Below are 24,334 nucleotides of genomic sequence, written 5' to 3'. Positions count from 1 at the left end.
ATTGGAAAAATTGATATAAAAATGGTAATTAAGTAATCTAATAATAGGTAATCGCATTTGTTCCCGGTGTATTTTCTATGTTCTGTAGGCAAATAAGACAATCCGTTTACTCACTTAATTATACATACCTAATAGGAGTTTAAATATAGGCGAGGCGAATGGATGTTGGGGCGTTTCTGGGATTAAGTAAATTATCAAAATATAAGAGGTAAATGGTGTTCCACTTATTTTTTTTAATAACAGCTATTGATTTGCTTACGTGTCATGCCTTCCCTGCAGTTTATTTTATTTGTCCGGTATTTATACTGAATTAGAGACATTATTCTATTACAAGATCCACGTATTACGTTTCCTTATTTTCATTCCTTGGAAGAGAAAATTTGCTTGGAACTTTTTATGATGTAGTACATATGTATAATAATAATAGAGAAGTGGCATTTCAAGGAGCTAACTCCATCACACAATGATCAATTTGAAAAAAGAAGGGGAGTGTTAGAGTCCTGACGTGAATATTTGAATTGAATGACGAAGTTTATAAGAACATTAACACCACGCTAAACAAGAATCCACCGACCATTTTAAAGCGCCCCCTCTCGAGCTCTTCGTCTTCCACTGTTTCCCCCTCAAATATCTCGGACTACCCGTCGCTCCCAATTACGACGAAGGATTTCATTGTGAAAGCTCGCAGAAACGGAACCGTAAGTAACCCGAGAAGGAAGAAAAAACCGTACCATTGGCAGACTCATTCAAGGACATCGAAAAAGAACTCTCGACGAAGACGAAAGAATATCCACTCAACTACAATCAATTCAAGAACTTCTGGAAAAAGGCTCAATCAAAACAGAACCTTGATGACCTAGCAACGGAGTTTCTAGTCGAGAAATATGACCTCAGCGGAATGTTTAGAAGACTATATCCGCTCTTGTCGGACCGTGGTTCTAAAATTAGGTTCAGCAAACTGATAAAGAAATTAGAATCGCTATCCCAAACAAGAACGAGGACATCTTCGCTATCATCAAGGGACGACGATCTGTCGGACTCCGTGGCGACAGACGACCAAACATATTGACGATGAACCTTCTGCAGTGGAATCTATGCTCGGTTGATGTCGCGGACGAGATCACGTGGGCGGTTAACGATAATCTCCACGATAGCGACCATTTTCCGATACACGTGATTTTTAATACCAATGAAGACGACGAAGATACATCACTGCCTCCCTCGGTTTCCTGGACTGGAAGTTCAACTATGCAAATTGGCCACTATACGCAGGCCTCATAGGTAAGTGAAAACCTTTGTGATATCGAGATAAATAGACCTTTGAAATGGTTAATCGAAAGGAGCAATTGGCTGTCTCCCCTTCAGAGTGGTTTCAGACAGTTCCGATCAACATCGGATCACTTGATCCAAATGGAAAGCTTTATTTGGAACGCGTTTGCAAATAATCTTCATGTAGTGGCTGTTTCGATGGACATAGAAAAGGCATACGAAAAGATCTGGAGAAAACGCGTTATCGACATACTATTGGGAAAACTCCTGCGAGGACACATAATCTCGTTTATCACAAACTTCCTAATCAATAGGAAAATGGAAGTACGTCTAAAAAATCGAGTTTCAAAAGAAATTGAAATCCAAAATGGTCTCCCCCAAGGCTCGGTAATAAGTGTTACTCTTTTCCTACTGGCCATAAATGATATCCTCAGCACAATCGAACCTCCTTCTAAAGGTCTTCTATTTGCCGATGACCTAACTATAATGTGCTCAGGGCCGAAGAAGACTGGACTTAATGAAAGTGCTAAACTGAACTGATAAATTTAGGGTTCCAAGCCACTGCTATAGATTTGATAAAACACTATCTCTTGAATAGATTACAGGTGGTCAAATATCTATCTTTATCTCCACTACAAAACCAGTATTAAGAGGCGTACCACAAGGTTCTATTGTGGGTCCCCTTATGTACTCACATGTATGCTGACGACACGCAAATATATTTTTCATATATTCCTTCTCAACTACAAACAGCATTGTGCTGCGTGAACGAAGATTTAGAGTGCATAGTGGATTTAAGTAAACGACATAGTTTACAAATTAATTCGTCTAAATCCTCCGTAATGCTTTTTGGGAATACCAAAGAACGTAATAATGTCGGCGCTATGATTGAAATTAAAGTGGATAATTTTAGGTTGCCTCTGAAGAATGTTTGTAAAAACTTAGGTGTATATCTTGACAACGATCTTTGTTTTGATTTTCATATTTCCAAATGTATTCAGAAAGCATATTTAAATTTAAAATTGTTATTCGCCAATCGCTATTGTCTTTCTAGGGATATGAAAATCTTACTTTGCGATTCCTTAGTATTGTCCCATTTCAATTATTGTGACACACTTTACGATTCTTGCATAACTGCACATACTAGAATGAGAATTCAACGAACACAAAATTCTTGCTTAAGATTCGTATTCGGTATTCGTAGATATGATAACATCTCTCACTCAATAAAGGAAACGAACTGGCTTAACATGTCTAATAGAAGAAAATTACACACAGCAGTTTTTTATTTCAAGATAATTGAATCAAAAACCCCATCCTATTTGTTTGAGAAAGTATCTTTTAAAAGTGATATGCATAACAGAAATCTTCGATCATCTACATCCCTCAGTATTCCTTTTCATAAAACTACATTCTTCAAAAGGTCATTTTCCTACAATATCGCAAATTATTACAATAAAAAAGTACCCATCTCGTTTCGAAGTTTGTCCATTTCGAGTTTGAAATACAAGTTTAAAACCATGCTTCGCTTAAGTCAATAGGTAAACACACCATTATCAATCACATTTGTCATTAATTACTCCATCTTTCATTTTGTTGTCCTTATAATAATTACTAGAGAACACTCAATTCTAATTTTTACTAAATGTTTAATAATAATAGGCATCGATATTGGGTCTGGTGGAAGACCAGTGAACCTACACGGTAAACTGAAACAGATCCGGTTTCCATAAATACGTTATGTAATTTATCTATATGTCCTATGGAAATAAAAGTATTATTATTATTATTAAATACATTCTTATGGCCACTTATAAAGCAACTATCCGATCTAAACTCGACTATGGTGCCACCATATATGGATCTGCCCCAAAGTTCTAAACTGTCTCAATCTCATCCAGACAACTGCCATTCGATTAGCAATAGAAGCCTTCAGGTCAAGCCCGAATACGAGTGTTCTAGCTGAAGCCAATGAGCTATCAAATCACATTAGAAGAATGGGGCAAATAATTTCTACGAGATCTCCAGAATCTCAGAAAACAAATTCACCAGAACCCTACCAACATAGACAGAGCCTTCCTCGTCCGCTGCAATTGAGACGCGAACTAATAATGGCCGAATTGAATTTTAAAATGCATTCCAAGAGCATATTTCCACTAAATATTCTAACCACTTAGCGATGTTTACTGATAGGTCCATACTAGATGAAAACCGGGGTTGTGCTATTGTCATGGGCGACACAACGCTCTCTTTCAAGCTTCCTAAATACTTTTCAATCTTCCCATGCGAGACATACGCAATTCTCGAAGCTGTCAGGAAAATTGAAAAGTTAAGGCAAACACCAGTGACTCCATGTCGGCACTGAGAGCAATAGGAAACAAATTCAATTTAAACCTTATGATTCAAGAAATACAGAGGAAAATATTAAAACTTTCGATCTGCAACATATACTTAACCTTGGTTTTGGTCTCTTCCCACCAGGGCATCGAAGGGAACGAGAGAGCCGACTCTGCTGCAAGATCCGCCACAACCGAAGCGACAAATTGTTCAGACAAATCCCGATCACGATCAAAGAACTCAAATACGGGATCCACAAAGCCGTGGAACTTCGATGGAATGACGTTTGGTGTGCGAGTCGACATACGAAAGTACACGACATCAGAGAATCGATATGGGAAAAAACGCCGAACTTCACCAAACGGAAAGACCAAAGTGTAATTACCCGACTGAGGATTGGTTACTCCAATATGACTCACGTCCATCTTTTTGACCTATCTCCGATCAAAACCTGCGACATCTGCAACACAGAAATATCTATCCAGCATCTCATAGTCGAGTGCCATAAATACCAAAAGATTGCCTAAAGAACAAGACCAATGCCTCCAAAACTATTGAACTCACTAAAAAGATTAATCTTTATGAATATCTGTAACACAAATTTATATTCTATGTACATGATGTAAAAGATGTTCGTCGCTAATAACATCTGTGTTGATGCGACAATAAACCCTTAAAAAAAATGAATCAACAAGAATTTATGAAGACAGCAGATAGTCAGACCAAGTTCGCGTTGGCATTCAATACAATAATACCGAAATTGGGATTTACAAACTTTACAAGCTAGACGACTTCAGGAAAAAATTAAACCTGGGGCTGGAGGCGATTACAAGATGGAAAAATGGTACAAGACCGTCGATGCAAACATATTAACCTCCATTATACTAAACGCATATCAAATTACAGTCGTCAATGAAGTAGGTTCTCACTACACCAAAATTTTGGACGTATAGTGGATCGAAATAGGAAAAAAGTCGTTTAGAAATGGGAAAAAAAATTTTGAAGGTATAACAAGATCAGACCTAGTAGAGTATGTAGATATTGTAATTCTGCATCCGAAATGGTGGTTTACGACATTTTCCGGTGGTCATGACATTTTGTATAGTCAAAAAACCACTTAAAAGTGCCTTAATCTCGGCCTTAATAAACATTTTTGGAGATTTACCCCGGAGTATCTCGACTGCATAACTACATTCGAACATGTGCGTGGATCTTTCAGATCTTGTTGCTCAGGTCTTGTCAAAATATGCCAATTCTGGTGAAGGAGAAGCAAGCTCGGAGACAGGTAACTGATTATTGTAGTTTGCCATAAACTTTTAGACTCGAACCATAGCAAACGTTACAAGACATGTGATCCTCGTTTTAAACAACTACATAAATTTTAAGAGGAAATCCCAAATCTCATTATATTGAAAAATAGTTATCGAATCAGAGGAGGTTCTCCGGATCCCCGACTGCTGCCGTCAGGTCAGGTCACAATCGACCCATCTGCACCTACGTACGTAGTAGGTGACGAAGTGTAGGGACCTACCTACTGCGTGCCCTGAAACCCATTGAACGATTAGTGAACAAAAGGTGCTGTAAGATGTTAAGGGATGTAAAAGGCAAACTGACTCTAGTAAAATCTGATTTTCCTGAAGTGTCTTTCCGCCCTTGCAGCATTCAACCGGGCGCAGAGATAAAAAATTAAGTACAAATTCTCGTTAAATGAGATGCGCACCTAAAATAACCTACGAAAACCTACTTTAAACTACTCCTAATAATTACATTCACCTATTTTTATAAACCAACCTCGGAAGAAACTTTAGTACAAACTGATTGTAAATTTATTCTAGCTCCTTTGTAACGTTACTTCATTTGCAACTCAATTACTTGTAACGATCCTAGCAAGACTCTGTCTGACATTCTTTGCATTTCGTTCTACTTTTATTTTTATGTATTACATCACACACAAGTGCTATAAGAAAGTCGTCAATTTTTAATTCGTACCCATAAATACGATTCCCACTGAAAATAATGTTTTTAAATTCCGCGGTCGTCTCATTGGAGATTCTTATTTAAATTATATCCTTGGGAATTCTCACTTTAAAGTTGTAGAAGCAAACCACAATCTCTTTAATGGTTTCCAAAGAAAGTAACATTAATTTATCTTAGTCAATAAACAGAATTTTAAACACTACCGCGATACAAATTCCGTTAATTTGTATACCGCGAGAAACTTCCTCAAATTAAAGTTACATCATTTAGAGAGGAATAGCACTTCCCGTTTAGCGGTGTTCCGTAGCCTTTGGATTATGCATTTTCGTTGCATTTACCAAACTAATCCACAAAACTTTTATGGTTACGTCAATCTACCTATTGAGATTTTGTTAGTTGATTGTATAAATAAATATTATAAGCAAGATTATCTTGTGTTTGGCTTGTATTGGGAATAATTTTGAATATATACGAGGTTGCAAAGCAAATGCGAAAGAAATGGAGAATTATTTTTTATTTTAATTAATAACTAATAATAAAACGAAATGGCACATTTGCTTTGCAATCTCGTATCTCGCGAAGTATATTTGTCTGATCGCAAAAGTGTAATAGGGCTTTCTATTGAGTTTTGTCTCAGAATCTCCGTGGGCGGGAATTTCATAACACCCTATACACCTCTGTTTTCTTTATAAGTAGTACTGTAATGTGGCAGGTTTAAATACACTGATTACTTTACCACTGACGTTCTCCCAGACACAGACCTCCGAGATGATAGGATTAGGACTGTTAGGGCCCTAGATTTTACCTCGTGTCTTGTAGTATCTTAAGTGGCCAGTGGTCTGCCAGTTCTTTTACTTGAAGTAGCACTGACACAGGATAAATTAAAGACATCGTAAGAATTAATTAGGTTTATTATTGACATTTTGGTAAGAAACTGTTCATTTATAATCGACACAAACAAACGCTATTTGCGGATATATTTTAATGCCGTTTTTCGGTATGCTAACCACAACTACGCATTTACCTTTTGACTTTGAATAATCATTTTTAGGCTTCTTACCTCTTACTTCTGGCTTACTCCTTTCGTTATTATTACCTACCGGATTGTGCTTTCTACATCGATATTCCTAAGTGGAAACCGCAGAATTTTGGATTTTGGACCAATATTGCGCAAGGAATATTCATTTGTGAAGATCCACCGCCATTGTATCAATCCAAGAACGGCGCCATAGATGAGTTTCTACATTACCGGCTGCGAAAATTGTACTTCAATTCTGCCAGTGACCTACTTAGACACTTCGATAATTGTTCTTGAGTTGCAACCGCAGCTATATTACGAAATCTTGGAGGTTAACGATCTTATAGTAGGTATGAATATACACTAGTGAGTTACCATGGCTGTTAAAGTTTGGCCGCCCATCGAATATTGTTTATTGGGGTCCTTTAATCAAATTTGGAAGGGAGGCCGGTGGATTCACCGGTAACTTCCGGTTTGATGACGTCATAAAGCGCGCAATTTCGCTAATTCGGAAAAATGCTTCTATCTCAGTAACCACTTGTCTGATTTTCATGATCTTGGGCTCATTGGAAAGATATTAAAATAAGACAGCACTTTTATGAGAAATGCAAAGCGTTTCGCGAACGGTTTTCGCGAAATTTGCTAAAATTTGAAAAATTCGCGAATTATTTTTTGTCTTTATGACGCAGGTAAAACGTTATTAAACTAATAAAATAATATGCAAGAAAATACAGTAAATTAGAAATATTACAACAATAAGTTCTATACAAATAGTAAATTGTATCTCATAGGTCCCTTATTCTCTTACCCTATTGCATCACAACAGTGTAATATTTTTTTCTCCAACCACCTGAATAAGACGCTATTTTGTCGCACTTTTCGGTACAAAAAATGGGCGATTTCGGGAGTCGTCGGTATCACCATGGTAAGTGTCCAAAAAGTAGGTACCTACTTTTCGGACTAGCCCAAAAAGTAAAAATTTTATTGCTTGGGTGTTTGTTGTCCATATGGGAAGAAGCCTTCGAAATTTATTTTGTCAGCCATGTTCAAGTGCATCTGGATCTGGCGCGCTAATTTCTGCTTTGAAAGCCGATACCCAAAAGCTTGCCTAGTGAATTGCTCGGCTGTAGCGCATTTTTGGTCGGAGGAATCATTTCTGGATTCTGGTTTCGATGGTAAAATAGGCATTAATTTCCGTAGTCCATTAATTGTATCCGCTCCACCTTCGTAGATCTTTATACAAAGTGATTCCAACGCTGTAAATTCGGCAGACTCTACCTCAAGTATCGTAAATGTAAATGGTCTTCCTAAAAGTGGAATCATCGCCTGTGTATTCATTTCGGCGCACTTCCCCCATGTGGCATAGCATGTTCTTTTTGATCTACCTCTGAAAGATGATGTAGAGTCACATCCTGTTATAGTGACAAAGTGAGGTAGAGCAATGCAATGATTTGGGCCGAGGGCATCACAATTTTTTCGACATCCATAAATTTTCGATTATTTCCTATCGATGATGACCTCCTTTACGTAAGTTTTGTATTGAATCATCCCACTTTCTTGTTACGAATTGCCTATCTTCACTTATTGCACCTTCGAGATTGCTGAGTTCGCTTCCAAACTCGGTGAATGGATTTCCATGCGCAGTAGCATAGCGTCAGTCATAGACTTTGCATCAGTAAGAAACTCTTCTGATTCTTCAGACCTTCATCATTGTGAAAGAGGTCGTAGTCAACATCTTCTTGCGCGTTTGAGGCTATTTTGAAGTCTGCGACTCTTTTACTCACATCGGAACTGTACAATGACTAGTTCATCATTGATATTGGATCTTGGGTCAAACCAATTAGGCCTCAATCTCCCTTAATTTTCTTGTTTAGTTGTTCGTGACTCTGATCGATAGCAATGCTTGAAAATTGGCTTCTTGATCTGTTTCCGACAAACTTGCCAGCAATAAATTGAGGAAGAAGGGATGTTGGTAATCTTTTTAAATCACGAACGTGAATGGGAATTGGTTTAAAAGAGAAAGAAGCAGGTTATAATAATGTTGTGCGTAAGTTACAAATATTAATAACGTTTTACCTGTGGAAAAAAAAATTCGTGAATTTTTCCAATTTTAACAAATTTCGCGAAAACCGTTCGCGGTATGCGAATTGCACTTCTCATAAAAGTTCTGTCTTATTTTAATATCTTTCCAATGAGCCCAAGATCATGAAAATCAGACAAGTGGTTACTGAGATAGAAGCATTTTTCCGAATTAGCGAAATCGCGAACTTTATGACGTCATCAAACCGGAAGTTACCGGTGGATCCACCGGCCTCCCTTCCAAATTTGATTAGAGGACCCCAATAAACAATATTCGATGGGCGGCCAAACTTTAACAGCCCTGGTAACTCACTTGGGTTTTTAGCGCATTTCCACAAAAATAAAACAAGTTAAAAAGTAATCGTAAACGATTTACATAAAGCGCATTTCCACTTGCATTCATTTCCCATTTGTAAGATGCAACTTCTATTAAAATCGTAAAAATCCGGCCACAAATATGAAAGATAGCGTTGCACATGGGCAATCCATTTTTGACGTGCTACTTCAATTTCAGTTTATGAGAAGAATTTCATTTCAATGCTTTTCTAAATAAGAAAGTTGGAACTGCGCATGCGCAAACCTAAATTTTGAAACTACCTAATGTTAGATTTTCCTTTGTTCCAAGCGCCTAAGTATCAAATTTTAGTTAAATGCTTCCATAGATAAAAAGGTTGGCACTGCGCATGCGCAAAATAAAATTTTGAAACTGGCGCTAGATTTTCCTTTATTCCAAGTGCCTATGTATCATATTTCATTTAAATTCATCCATAAATAAAAATGTTGGCACTGCGCATGCGCAAAACCAAATTTTGAAACTGGCGTTTGATTTTCCTTTATTCCACGTGCCTATGTATCAAATTTCGTTTAAATTCTTCCATAAATAAAAAAGTTGGCACTGCGCATGCGCAAAACCAAATTTTGAAATTGGCGTTTGATTTTCCTTTATCCCAAGTGCCTATGTATCAAATTTCGTTTAAATTCTTCCATAAATAAAAAGTTGGCACTGCGCATGCGCAAAACCAAATTTTGAAACTGGCGTTTGATTTTCCTTTATTTCAAGTGCCTATGTATCAAATTTCATTCAAATACTTTTATAAGTAAAAAAGTTTGCAATTCGGTTTATAAATGGTCGAGATGCGAAAAGGGCACTGTGAATTTTGAATCGATTCGATTCAACTTTTGGCATTGCGTATTATATGGCTAAAGCTATGCCCATATTGAATTTCATGCAATTCAGTTCATAACTAACGGAGATGTAAAAGCGATCGAACATTTCTAAACAAAGTTATCGTTCACACGGACAGATAGATGGACAGACAGACAAAGGAACAGACGGACAGACCAACCGGCAGGCGACAGATAGCAATGCAAAATTATAAACGATCTCTAGGATCGTTAATAAACGGCAAAAGTGTAAAATTATGGAACATGTAAAAAACGGTTTTTTTTTTTTTTACAATAACTTTTTTTGTAAGCGGTACAGAAAAAATTCCTTCCTTGGTACAAGACTCGACACCATAACGAACCAAACAGCGAAAAAAGTAGAACAATAGCTCTTAAGATAAAGAACTAGTAGTGTCGCAAAACGAGCGGACGGACGGACGGACGGACGGACAGCCGGACGGACGGACGGACGGACAAAGTGGCCACAATAGCGTATTTTTTTTTATTTTTGTGGAAATGCGCTAAAAAAAATGCGCTATTGTGGCCACTTTGTCCGTCCGTCCGCTAACTTTGCGACGCTACTAGTTTTTTATCTTAAGAGCTATTGTTCTACTTTTTTCGCTATTTGGTTTCGTTATGGTGTCGAGTCTTGTACCAAGGAAGGAATTTTTTCTGTACCGCTTACAAAAAAAGTTATTGTAAAAAAAACAAAAAACCGTTTTTTACATGGTCCATAATTTTACACTTTTGCCGTTTATTAACGATCCTAGAGATCGTTTATAATTTTGCATTGCTATCTGTCGCCTGCCGGTTGGTCTCTCCGTCTGTTCCTTTGTCTGTCCGTCCATCTATCTGTCCGTGTGAACGATAACTTTGTTTAGAAATGTTCGATCGCTTTTACACTTATTATTATTATGAACTGAATAGCATGAAATTCAATATGGGCATAGCTTTAGCCATATAATACGCAATGCCAAAAGTTGAATCGAATCGATTCAAAATTCACAGTGCCCTTTTCGCATCTCAACCATTTATAAACCGAATTGCAAACTTTTTTACTTATAAAAGTATTTGAATGAAATTTGATACATAGGCACTTGGAATAAAGGAAAATCAAACGCCAATTTCAAAATTGGGTTTTGCGCATGCGCAGTGCCAACTTTTTTATTTATGGAAGAATTTAAATGAAATGTGATACATAGGCACTTGGAATAAAGCAAAATCTAGCGCCAGTTTCAAAATTTTATTTCGCGCATGCGCAGTGCCAACTTTTTTATCTATGGAACCATTTAAGTGAAATTTGATACTTAGGCGCTTGGAACAAAGGAAAATCTAATCTAATCTAATCATTAGTTTTAAAATTTAGATTTGCGCATGCGCAGTTCCAACTTTCTTATTTAGAAAAGCATTGAAATGAAATTCTTCTCATAAACTGAAATTGAAGTGCAACGCTATCTTTCATATTTGTGGCCGGATTTTTACGATTTTAACATTACATTGATAAACGTTGTTGTCGGCGTTGAGCCGTAACTGTGAGTGGTAAAACAAGATGCAGCCTTTAAATTTATATTCAAAGATGCAGCCAATGAAATTGCAAGCCAAAACCTCTGACTCGATGGTAAACCCTTCGGAAGGGTTAGATGGCGACTTCCATTATACAAACCATTGATTAAAGATTGCTGTAGTACCGTAGAATCGATATGTTGATGCCATAAGTTTCATTGTTCGTTTTTCTCCTCCAGTGTCTCCTTTACGAGATTTTTGAGGTCAAAATAACTATAAATTGGCGATAATTCTCACACTCTCGCGTTCTAGGGATTTCAAAACAATATAAAACAAAATAATAATAACTCGCTCAACAAACACCAAATCTTCTATCTTCCGTAAAAACAAAAACATTCAGCGGATTCATCGGATAATGGATAGGTCAACTTAAAAAAAAGTTCCAACGCCTTCTTCATTCTGCAATTTCTTAAATAATTCTGTAAGCTATTTTGAGAAATTCGAATTTAACCTGGAAGTTTATTTCAAAGTGCGTAAATTTTATCAACACTTACGGATTTAATTACCAAGCATAATTGATACATTACCAGGCTTCGTGATTGCAGGCCATGGATCGAACTTCGCATGCATAAGAGATAAACATATTATAACAACTTTCAAATATCATCAAACTCGCAGCAGTAGGGGTGCAAATTTATAGGCACATTGCTAAATGAACTCGAAGAGACGCCCTTTACTTACGGAAAGTTCACTCATTTATTCATTTAGGTAGGTAAATAGATACCACATAACAGCGTGGTTTGGATTTTCGTTTATAACTTGCATAATGAACAGGTACAAACTTTCCCCAGTTCTGTGCCGAGATAATGGATCTTCACCGATGTAATAATTAAACGTTGCTTTTGAATACAGTAACTCCTCTGCTAATTATATAGAAATTAAACTACAATGTTCGGAAAACGGAAATACATGGAATCAAGAATAGTTATTTGTTTCATTAGTACAAAAAATGTCAGTTTTCGGGACGAGGAAGATAGTTGCTGGACGACGCGTCAGCGGAGTCCAGCAACCTTCCGAGTCCCGAAAACGCATTTTTTGTACGAATAAAACATAAAATTTTTTCTCCAACCCCCTTTACTTCAAATTATATTCGAATTTAGATTCAGTCACAGTTTCACTACTAGTATAAGAACTTCTGCTTTCTTGTCCTCACGTGTCATGCCACTCTAGTTTTTAAGTTAACTTATAACCTTTCGTTCTTACTTCTTACTTCTCACCTCTCGCGACTTTGTAGGGAGCAAATCTTGAGGTAGCATGTTCTGCCGTTTCTATAATCTCTGGCGGAGTGCAATCCATGTCGCTATCAGTTTCAGTCATTTCTAATGCATACACAATTAATATTGTTATATTTTGTATTGAAATAAAAAACTTACCATACAGTTTTTTAATTAAAATTAATTGCAATTAACTTTTTCAAATTTTGAATTCAAAATGACAGATAGGTAATAGTGCAATGTGTCTTAAGTAGATGGCGTTACGCGCAACAGCGGGTTGTATACGTATTAAAATTACGTTCACCGAATATGTAAATTACGTTACACATGGTTTAAATAAAAATAGCGAGCGTAAATCATTTTCAATACATGTAGGTACATACGTATAGGTAACAGCATTATTTGCATTGAATATGTAAAAATATTTGATTTGTATGTATAGAAATATCTTACAACCTGCAATGTAAACCGATGTCAATGTGACATATCTCCGTGATTGTAATTTTTTAATTGGTCAACTTTCAAGGTCAATTTCTTTTTGGTACTAGGACCAAAAGTATCCACTTGGTGTACAGTTGCCATGGTGAAAGCGATTAATCCGCAAAACGTCAATTTTACGTACCGAACACCGTCACAAAATAGCGTCTTATTCAGGTGGTTGGAGAAAAAAAGATTTTTAGTTCAGTTTATGTCCAGTTATATTGTGATGGTCTCTTCATTATTATTTCAAGTTCATAAGCAGTAACACAGCCATGAGCCAATTAGATTTTTAGACTGTATTTTCTAACATTCAACCCGCACATAAATGATAACGAATATTGCTATAATTTAATGTAGCGTTGTGCCTGCATGCGGCGAATAACATGTTAATTTGGACAATGTGTCTAATTTCGACTAAATCAAGGGGAGTAATTAAGTTTTATGAAGCAATGTTAGTTGATAATAGCGAAATTACGGGTTTTGTAATAAAAATGTAATTGCTATGGAATACTATATGCGTAAATTTTCAGAAACGTTCAATATTATAAATTAGTTGGGTGGGTATAATGTGTAGTTTGCACGCTCAGCCTGAACAATTTACAGTTTGAAAGAAAGCTATTCTTTTATCGCTTGTTCGCGTGCCTTATATTTTGCATAATTTTCCGTAATATTTTTCAATTTTCTTCGCTATATTATATTTCCTACTTATTAATTGCTCAAATGCCTAAAGTATTCGACGTAGATTTTATTTTCGAATGAAAATTAAGTTTATTCAATTATAAAGTTTTGCTGGTTTTTATATTTTGAAAAAATGAATAATTCATATCTGTTTTGATAGGCTACATCTAAACGTACCGACACGTTTGCGGTTGCGTATTCACAGATACAATCAAAACTTTTAATTGTATCTAGAACATTCATTGTGAATTAAATAACTTTTCTCAACTTTATTAATATGATTTGGGTTGTGAAACTTCCTTGCGGTATAGAGTAAGGATGACATCCCCAGGGTGGTGTACATCACACCCAGACATGCCACTTATGGTATCACGTGCACCACAACTTTGCAAATTCGATATAGGGAAACTAGATGAAGCTAGAGTCCGCAACTGAAAACAAACTTGGATCTAACCACTGGAGCATTATTACCTCTAATTCTGATAAATGTTTCTCTGTAAACTTTGCAGTAAAGCGTTTGATAGAAATATATTGCAGTTTTAACAGAATTGATTTACTTTGCCTGATTTGTTTAACGAGGGACCAGCTTGTAAGGTTTCATTCTAGCGGGTTTACTGCTGATGTACCTATAATGTTAGAACCCATAACGCACAATGTGTCATTTTAAAATGTTTTAGTATATTTTTTATAGTGTATGATGCAAATTTTACGGTGTCGACCTGTTGGGCGATATGTCACGACATTTTGGACAAAATCATGAACAAAAAAAAAACCAAACGAAATCCTTTTTTCTCTCTACTGATCGAAATGCTTCCTTAATAATTAACAATAGTGTTACAAAAAATCTTAAATTAAATTTTGTACTGGAATTACGAGCTATTTAAGAGCTTTCATTTACAAGTAATTTCGATTTTTGAGCGTCACTCTTAAAAAGAGCAAATAGATGTCATCCTGGGAGCGGCCAGGTCTATTCTGGCGTAGCCCATAATCTGTTTTTCTTTATTTATTACAAATCAATCTTTGTCCATGAATTACGAGTATAATTATATAGTAGTCCCTCCCTATTGGTTACGCACTCTCTCACGCTTCGTAGCATCGATTTTACCAGACGGCCGATTTCCTCTTGAGGTATTGTGTCCCAAGTAACTGTGAGTAACCTCTAATTCATTGTGTAGAGCTTGCAGCGTCTGCGGAGGATGCGGTAAGTTCATCAGTCTTCTCTCATAATGTCCCAAACTGATTTGGGTGGCTATGGCAAGAAATTGACATTATCATGTGCAAATAAGTCCATGGAACGTCTTTTAATGTGGGGAGGGGCATTATACTGCTGGAAAAGTGGGTCTTCCAACTGCTGAAGAGATGGAAGAATATCGGGTTCTATCACGTCATCCACATATCGCTGGGGGGGGGGGGGGGGTTACGTTACCTCGAATGAATAACAAACGAGCCCTACTCCCATCAGTTATAGTACTCCATACCATAGTCCCCACAGCTTAGTGCACATGCCTCATAACAGAAAATTCAACATTGCGACGTTCCCCTTCATACGGCCATCATGTATACCCAAACAAAATGGGGATTCATCACTGAACACCACCCTATGCCACTCTAGATTCCAGTGTAGTCGCAACCTACACCACTCCAAACGCTGGTGACTTGCAACTTTTGTGAACGAAAAACCAACTCCGCCCAAACCAACAATACGACACCTGTCAACTTCTCTTAATTCGCGGTAATTTCCACTTTGGCGTATCTAGACATAATCACAGCCTCAAAAGAAACGATTAAAAGTGGAAACAATAAGAACTGAACAAAATCTCGCAAAACGTACACGATAAAATTATCAAAGTCCTCGTTTGAAATCGAAGGGACTTCAGCGCATTTTTGTGTGGCAGATCAGTATTCTATTAGACACTTTCGACTCAACCATCAATAACAGATCTTGTCGAAGGCATTCACTAACCGCTTCCCACTTTCCGCGTGCACCCGCAATTCGCTTTTAAAGTTTTGACTCCACCATCAGTAAGATCGTGTCGGGGGCTACCACATTCCCTTGGCGGTACCCACTTCCGACGTTCCGTTCACCCGCAATTCGCGTTTGAAGATTTGACTCCACCATCAGGAAGATCGTGTCGGGGGCTACCACATTCCCTTTGACGGTACTCACTTCCGACGTCCCATTCACCCGCAATTCGCGTTTGAAGATTTGACTCCACCATCAGGAAGATCGTGTCGGGGGCTACCACATTCCCTTTGACGGTACCCTCTTCCGACGTCCCGTTCACTCGCAATTCGCTTCTATTGGCGACACGAGAAAGAGAGACAGCGATTCGAGATTTACGAAACGTTAAACCGCGTGAGTTCGCAACGGAAGGTAAAAGGCGCCAGAAGTTGACTACTTCTCGAAGACGCGCGCGCGCCTCGCAAAAGGTCGTTAATTTCGCCCCTATGACAAAAAACAAAATTCCGCCACGCAAGAGTTGTGCGCGTTTACAACATCTTTCCGACGACACCAATTTCAAAAGAATCGGACCAAAACTGTAGTAGAAGATAGGAAAAAACTGAAAAACCTTCACGTTAGTATACTACGCTCGAGGATGACGCCCAGATGTCGCCAACCCCACATCTTGTAGCCATGTCCCTAAGGTTGACAATTTTCACGGCCCTGTAGATACACGTACACCCGTTGCCTTTCTACAAGAGTTCTTCTACGCGCCCACATTTGCTGCCAGCCAGCCAGCCAGCCAGCCAAAGTGAGATTAAAAGCTACTTTTTACAAATAAATTTGCAAAAATGCGCTAATAAGAATACTAGATAAAAATGAAAGAACTGTCATATAAACCATTACCACTTGATCCGTATGAATGAAATTTTAATCAATTGTTACCTTTTAGTAGTTAAACGTTTCTGCCAAGTTTGGTCAAAAAATTCCAACTCCTTCTTGGTGTTGCAATTTCCATGTCACTGAGTGTATGTAAGTGTGTAAAGCGATGGGGTATACAACAGGGAATTTTTTTTTAAATATTGATTTATGAGAAAAATTTATTCTTCATGATATTTTGTGCTTGCTTTGAAAGTACCAATAACGTTTCGATAATCTAAAATTTATTTATAGAAATCTGGAAAAATAATAAAATTAATTTTTTTTATTGAAAGTTACCATTCTACATTATAATTAAGATAGGAGTATTGCTATCAATCCACAAACAATCGAAACGTTATTGGTACTTTCAAAGCAAGCAAAACATATTATGAAGAATAAATTTTTTTCATAAATCAATATTTAAAAAAAAATTCCCTCTTGTATACCCCATCGCTTTACACACTGTATATAAGTATGTCTAATTTTGGAGGTCCACCCTCAATAGGTCAAATAGTCAATCGTTGAGGGTGGCCAGATCCATTTCACAGTTAGGCCGGGCGCTAAAGGGTTTGAGCATGCATTGAAAGTCTAACGCAGTTTTACTTTTGATTATTGTTAGGAGCATATAGTAGATGCAAAAAATCGATGTCGTCGTTTTTCCGCGATGGGCATCACATGCGGGGGAGGGGGCAAAGTCGCGCGCGTGGCGATTCACTTTATCGTTTATAACTCAAAGACGGTAATAGTTAGAGCACTGATTGAAGCGGCTGTTTACAGCTACTTATATTACCTACAAAAAAGGCCCTAAGGATAAAAGTCGTACCTCTAATCGTTTTGTTACAAATAAATTATTTGTGAATATATCTACATTCGATCATAAATCATATTTAATGCACATTTCTTATATGTGTTGAAAATAACTTTTAAGAAGATTTAGGCTTCGCAGAATGATACAAATTTTATTATTAAAAATATTATTGATTGACAGACTTTTACTCACTTGATAAATTAAAAAATTCAATATCATGAATCATTTACAACATTCTCCCACCTTGGGAACGAAACCATTAGTGAACAATAAATTATAAAGACAAACGCAAAACTGGTTTAATAATTCGTCCACTTCTGCTCACTTTAGGTACCTTAGCAGACTCATTACCACTGCTTGTACCTTGTGCAACATTTAAAGTAGAATCACAATGTTCATTTTCTAAAGACCCATTCAAATCCGATGATACACCTGATGGCGACGATGAAGTTTTGTTGTCCAAGTTCTCTTCAATCGAATCAAGACATTCGAGAGGGTAGAGTCGTTGAATTGGACGTAATACAATCCCCTTGGCAGTTTTAAGTCGCACTAGCCGAACCTGACGATCCTTTCCAGGAAATATTTCTGTAATTCTTCCTAATGGCCAGTCTATTCGTTTATCCTGATCATTACCAATCAGCACAATTTCATTCAATCGAACTTGAATATTTTTCTTTCCTTTGGAAGACAACTTCAGTTGACCCAAGTATTCTGTTCTAAAACGCTGACGAAGATTTTCTCGAAGTTTCTGACGATATGCAATCCGCTTATTTAAAGAAGACGAATCAATTGCATCCAAGTCAGGTACACCAATATCCCGTTGTTCTTGTAGAAAAGAATTTGGTGTTAATGGAGAGAGTTCCGATAGATCATCTGATAGATATGTGATTGGCCTTGAATTAACTATAGCTTCACAATCACATAAAACCGATACCAATTCTTCATAATTCATGGAAGCTCTGCCTAGTACTCTCCGAAGTAAAGATTTCAAAATTCTTATTATTCTTTCCCAAAATCCGCCCCACCACGCGGCGGTTGGTGGGTTAAAATACCACGTTATGCGATTAATTTCACTATACTTTAAAATAGTGGACCAGTCAATTTTTGATAATGCGTTTCGCGAACCGATAAAATTTGTTCCGCAATCACTATATACTATACGAGGGCGTCCACGACGACTGATGAATCTGCGTAAAGCTTGAAGAAAACAATTTGTCGATAACGAGGTAACAAGTTCAAAATGTACTGCACGATACACGGCACAAGTGAAGACACATACCCAACCTTTTTGAGATTCTTTCAAAATCAAAGGTCCAGCTAAGTCCACACCAATAACTTCAAATATGGCAGCGTCACGAACTCTGTTAAAAGGTAAAGGAGGACTATCTTGTTCCATTTTGTTCACTGAGTGACGCTTGCATGAAATACAGTTAGAAATAGCGCTTTTAACAGTACGACGACCACCTATAATCCAGTAGTGTTCTCTTAGTATGTTGAGCAGTGTTTGAACACCCACATGTGATGATTTTTGATGAAAATTGAAGATTAATTTTGTTACGACAGGGTGTTTTGCAGGTAATAAAATTGGATAACGAAAGTCTAATTCGTCATTTCTATGTGATATCTTAGTCTTCAATCGTATAATACCTTCAGCATCTATAAAAGAAGATAAAGATGACAACTGTTTTGTATCAACGAAAGAATCTTTTTGAATTAATTTCAACAAACATTTTTCAGCGATTTCTCGTTCTTCAGCCGACAACACGTGAGACATATGTCTATCTTCACTGTTACGGCAGTTATATGAAAACCGTAGAATCCAACCAAAAAGAGATACTATGTCGTCATACTTAGAAAATCGTTGAGTATACCAATAGGAACATTCATAATTAATTGACCATTGAAACAATTAATTTCTTCCGACGTTCTGCATTAATTTCATGTTCATTCAAGATGGCATGATCAAATTCTGGCCAGTTTTCTGGATGACTATACAGCCAACTAGGTCCTTCCCACCATCGCGATTCCAACAATTGTTTTGGTGAGCATCCACGTGATGGTAAGTCCGCAGGATTTAATGGGCCAGGCACATGTCGCCAATCTTCTTTATAAGTCAAACTTCGAATTTCTTTTGTCCTATTCCAAACAAATGTAGACCATTGGTCCTCCCTTTTTATCCATGAGATCACTGTACTTGAATCACTCCAGAAATAGCTCTTCATATTCTTCTTTGTCAACAAACTTAGAGTATCACTAACAAACTTGTATAATCGAGCTGCTATTGTAGCTGCAAGTAATTCAAGCCTGGGAATAGACAAAGTTTTTATTGTGGTTACTCGTGATTTTGCTTGTAACAAGTGAACGAAGACCGTATCCTCCTTCTGTATTCTGATAAATATGACAGCTGCATAAGCATCTTTGCTGGCATCACAAAATACATGTAAACTCAAGGACTGATCCTCATCGTTATAATAATTAATCCATCGAGGAATTCTTATCTGGAGTAAATAAGATAATTCGCCTCTCCATTTAAGAAATTTATATTTAGTTTCTCCTTCTATTTCATTGTCCCAACCAATATTTTCTTTCCATATACTCTGAAGTAACAATTTAGGATAAACGGTAGCAGGACAAGTGAAGCCTATGGGATCAAATATTTGTTGGGCAAGTGACAATATATATCGTTTACTAATTACAGCGTCTGCATCAATTTTACAACAATTTTGATTCACAGAAATGTTGTCAAATCTTTTATTCCAATTAAGTCCTAAAACTAATGTTTCATCAGAACCTTCTTCATAGGGAATATTCGTCATGGTATGTTCCCATGCTCTGAGTTCAAAATGACCCAAGGCCATAATTTCTGTTGCTTCTTGAATAAAAGTGTTGAGCTCATGTAAATTGACCACGCTGGTAACGCAGTTATCAACATAAAAACTTTCCAACAAATTGCAAACGGTATCCTTATTATATGCGGTGGTTGCTAGTAGAGACTTCTCAAGCATTTTATTCAAATGAAATTTGATGGTCATCCCCAACAGATATGGACTGCAACAAACGCCGAAAACAACTCTTCTATGGCGATATATCTTGAGAGTACCATTCGGATTGTACCAAAAAAATCTCAGAAAATCTCTATCACTTGACTGTAAACTGATCTGTAAAAATGCTTTCGTAATATCACTAATAACACCAATAGGATTAATTCTGAATCTCAACAAGAGAGAAGGAATTTGCTCTATCAAATTTGGACCCCTTTCCAGACAGTCATTTAACGAAGGATGTCCTTTTTCATGTGATGATGCATCAAATACAGGGCGAATTTTAGTAGTTGTGCTACTAGCTTTTATTATTGGTCGATGTAGCAGATAAAACACATTTTCATTATTTATTGCGTTTCTTTCTGTTACCTCTTCAATAATACCAATTTGTTCCCATTCTTTAAGCACATCCCCATAGTCATCAAATAAACCATCTCGTTGTAGTTTCTTAGCTATACTTTCGATACGTTTTTTAGCGATATCTATATTCTTTCTTAAAGGTGGGTGTCCTTGTTTCCATGGCATTTGTACCACATACCGTCCATCCTCGTCTATTTGAACCGTTTCCAAAAAATACTCGTTTACTGCTAAATTGATCTCTTCTTTAGATTGTTTGTCAACAGGATCATCAATGCCGATAATATCCAAATTCCATAAATTTGTAATGGTAACATCCTTACATAACATCGAGGTCACAGACATAGCAGTAATGCTTTTCTGTTTGTTCAAAACAGGAACTTTGCCCAACAATGTCCAACCCAAATACGTTTCTACAGCTACTGGACCACAATCTAAAACATACTTTTTGCCTGTTAGTAGTTTTCCAGCAACATCTGCGCCTATGAGTATCTCCACCGGAGTGGCGATTGTAACATCTGATATTTTTATCTGCAATCTGTCTAATTCATTCATCCATGGTCCATTAAAGACTGGTATTATATTGTCACAGATAATCGATTGTTCTAAAACTTCGAATCGAAAAGCATACCTCTGATCCAAATCTAAGACCCTTACATCATAACATGCATGATCTTGCTCATCAGTACTGGTACCCCCAAATAAGGTATGAATAATTTTCTCCCGCCTCTTAACTGGATACTCTAATTCTTCTGCAGTTGATCTTAAAATGTAAGAACGTTGAGAACCAGTATCCACTATAGCACGTACTTCACGCATAGTATTATCATTACGGATCAAAACTTTAAGAGTTTGCAAAAAAACGTGTGTGTCTGAAATATTAGACAATGCTTTTTCAACAGAGGTGGTTTGATGACTTCTTTCCACAATGTTCTCAGAAGTAGCAGCTTTATTGCTCGCTAAATTTGAACACATGAGTGGTACATGCTTACCATTACAAATGATGCATTTTAGCGTTTGACGACATCTTTTACTGTTATGTCCTAATTTTAGACAAGAAAAGCATGCCCTTTTATTGCTTAAAATGTGTTGTTTCTCCGACAGTAACATTTTCCGAGCCATAAAGCATGACTCACTAGCATGATCTTTTTCGCAAAACAAACATTTTGCAAGACTGTTTACTGACAGTAGAGCTGCTGCAGTCGGTATCGACTCACTCGTTTTAAATTTGGGTTTCTTGTCTTTATTATCTGTCTGAGGTAAAAACCCTTCAACAGCTAAATTAATGCGTTCATCATTTTGTACCTCAGACCTTATAAAACACATTAAAGCATCTAATCTTGTTTTTAATGTTCCACCAGCATTACCCGAAAACTGAGATGATCGTTGCCAAGCTCTTAATAAATCTTCTGGCAAACAAGATTCGACTAAAGGGTATAGCATAGCGGAACATGTATCAGTTGTCACTCCAAGAGTACTTAATGCTCTTAATTGTGTTTCAATACGATCATATAAACTAGACAGACCTAGTTTTTGATTAGGAGACAATGCCTTATTTAAAATAATTTTTAATAGCTCCCGTACGTAGACTTCAACTAATAGGTCTTTCCTCCCAAAACGATCCTTTAGACTTTCAATAGCTTCAGTATAATTGTCGCCCGTGGGAGGAAAACTATTTAATAATTCACTTGCACGAGTACCTGAAGACATTGCTTGAATCAAATATTGAAATTTATCTTCATTAGTGAGTACATTGTCCTCGTGTATCTTACGAAATTGACTCCAAAATGACAACCAATTACGTATATCACCATTGAATTTTTTAAATTCAATAGTAGGCAGCTTGATTCTGCGGAAGATCCCTTTGTTACTATTTGTTTCACTACAAACGCTTTGAGCTTCGTTATGAACTCCATTATTACAAATCACAGCAGAAGAGACTAGTTCTTCACATTGCAGATTCAAGCTCTTAAAAGAAAACTCATACCTATCTACACATGCTATTTCCGTATCTAACTGATCCTCCGTAGCGTCAGCATCCAACATCAAGTCATAAATCTCTTGATTGGCGTGTCGTAGAGATTCAGCTTTATCATGAAACAGCTCTAAATTGGCACGAATGTTATTAATGTCTGGTGATTCTGCTTCTATCATCTCATTCAACTTATTTGCGATCGTCGTGAACGCCCTACGTACCGCTGAACGCGACTTCGTTGCCCGATCCATATCTTTAAAGCGTAGTCGTACAAACGAAAACGATACACAAATCGTTTAAAAATCAGCCTAAAATGTTAACAATCTTATTGCAGAGAGATTTTACACAAACCCCTTGTCCTGTCACGGTCGCCAAATGTTGAAAATAACTTTTAAGAAGATTTAGGCTTCGCAGAATGATACAAATTTTATTATTTTAAAAAATATTATTGATTGACTTTTACTCACTTGATAAAATTAAAAAATACAATATCATGAATCATTTACAACACATTTACAACAATATGTGTAAGATAAATTTAATAATGTATGTTATTAGATAAATATACCTATAGTTTTATACAGTTACAGTTATCCACCACGTAGGTACTTGGGCACCCAGTCACAAATCTTTCTCGCCTTCGCTCTCTTCGTCAGACTCTTTAATTTGTAATGGGTTTCTGCATTTATCAACACAATTTGCAATAAGAACAACAAGAAGAATTATTTGATAAACAGTTACATGTTTTTTTGGAGCAGTTTTTGCATTTGCAGGGCTAAACTGCTTCGAGATTTGCATAACATCAATGCTGGCGAGCATTGCATGAGTACCATTTTTACCCTTTACGTTCATAAATTGTTCGGAATACGCCAGTTGTAGATACATCAAAAATTGATGAATCATCACTCTGGAGATTACCAAAATTACTTCCCGATGGATATGCAGACATTTAATATTGGAACTAATTCGAGGGGACATTACCAAAACTGATGCCATTATGTGAGAAGTAATTTCTGCATTACTTTAACATGTTTAGTGATCGGTCAATCTCTTGAAGATTTAAATTACATTATGCCAATTAAAATATGATGACAATACTTATGTACTTTTATAATTACTCTTATAAGTATAACATATAAACGGCACTATTAAAATTCTCTTACAAATTCAAGAAATATGTGGCAAATATGATTTTCAGTGGATTTGGATATATTCCGAAATAATTTATTTGTAACGAAACGGTTAGAAGTATGACTTTTATCCTTAGGACATTTTTTGTAGTCAATATAAGTAGCTGTAAATAGCCGCTTCAAGTATTGCTCTAACTATTACCGTCTTTGAGTTAGAAGCGATAAAGTGAATCGCCACGCGCGCGACTTTGCCCCCTCCCCCTCATGTTATGCCCACCGCGGAAATGCGACGACATCGATATTTTTTATCTACTATATGCCCTCAACAATAATCAAAAGTCAAAATGCGTTAAACTTCCAGTGCATGCTCAATACCTATAT

General features: G+C 36.8%; 1 protein-coding gene across 1 annotated transcript in view; it reads right to left on the bottom strand.

Annotated features, from left to right (window-relative positions):
- Window positions 1-23,074, bottom strand: part of LOC116182634 — a 34,935-nt gene extending 11,861 nt beyond the window's left edge. Inside the window, exons 1-2 of the mRNA XM_031503176.1 lie at window positions 22,836-23,074; window positions 20,765-21,611 (exon numbers count right to left, since the gene is read on the bottom strand). Coding sequence (XP_031359036.1) covers window positions 20,765-21,611; window positions 22,836-23,074 — 1,086 coding nt within the window. The remainder of the gene's footprint in view (window positions 1-20,764; window positions 21,612-22,835) is intronic.
- Between the last annotated feature and the right edge of the window lie 1,260 nt (window positions 23,075-24,334).

Source organism: Photinus pyralis, unplaced genomic scaffold, assembly GCF_008802855.1.
Source record: "Photinus pyralis isolate 1611_PpyrPB1 unplaced genomic scaffold, Ppyr1.3 Ppyr1.4_unclustered_Scaffold649, whole genome shotgun sequence".
Classification (NCBI taxonomy): domain Eukaryota; kingdom Metazoa; phylum Arthropoda; class Insecta; order Coleoptera; family Lampyridae; genus Photinus; species Photinus pyralis.
Note: the sequence above shows the minus strand (reverse complement) of the source record. Positions and strands in the feature narration are given on the sequence as shown.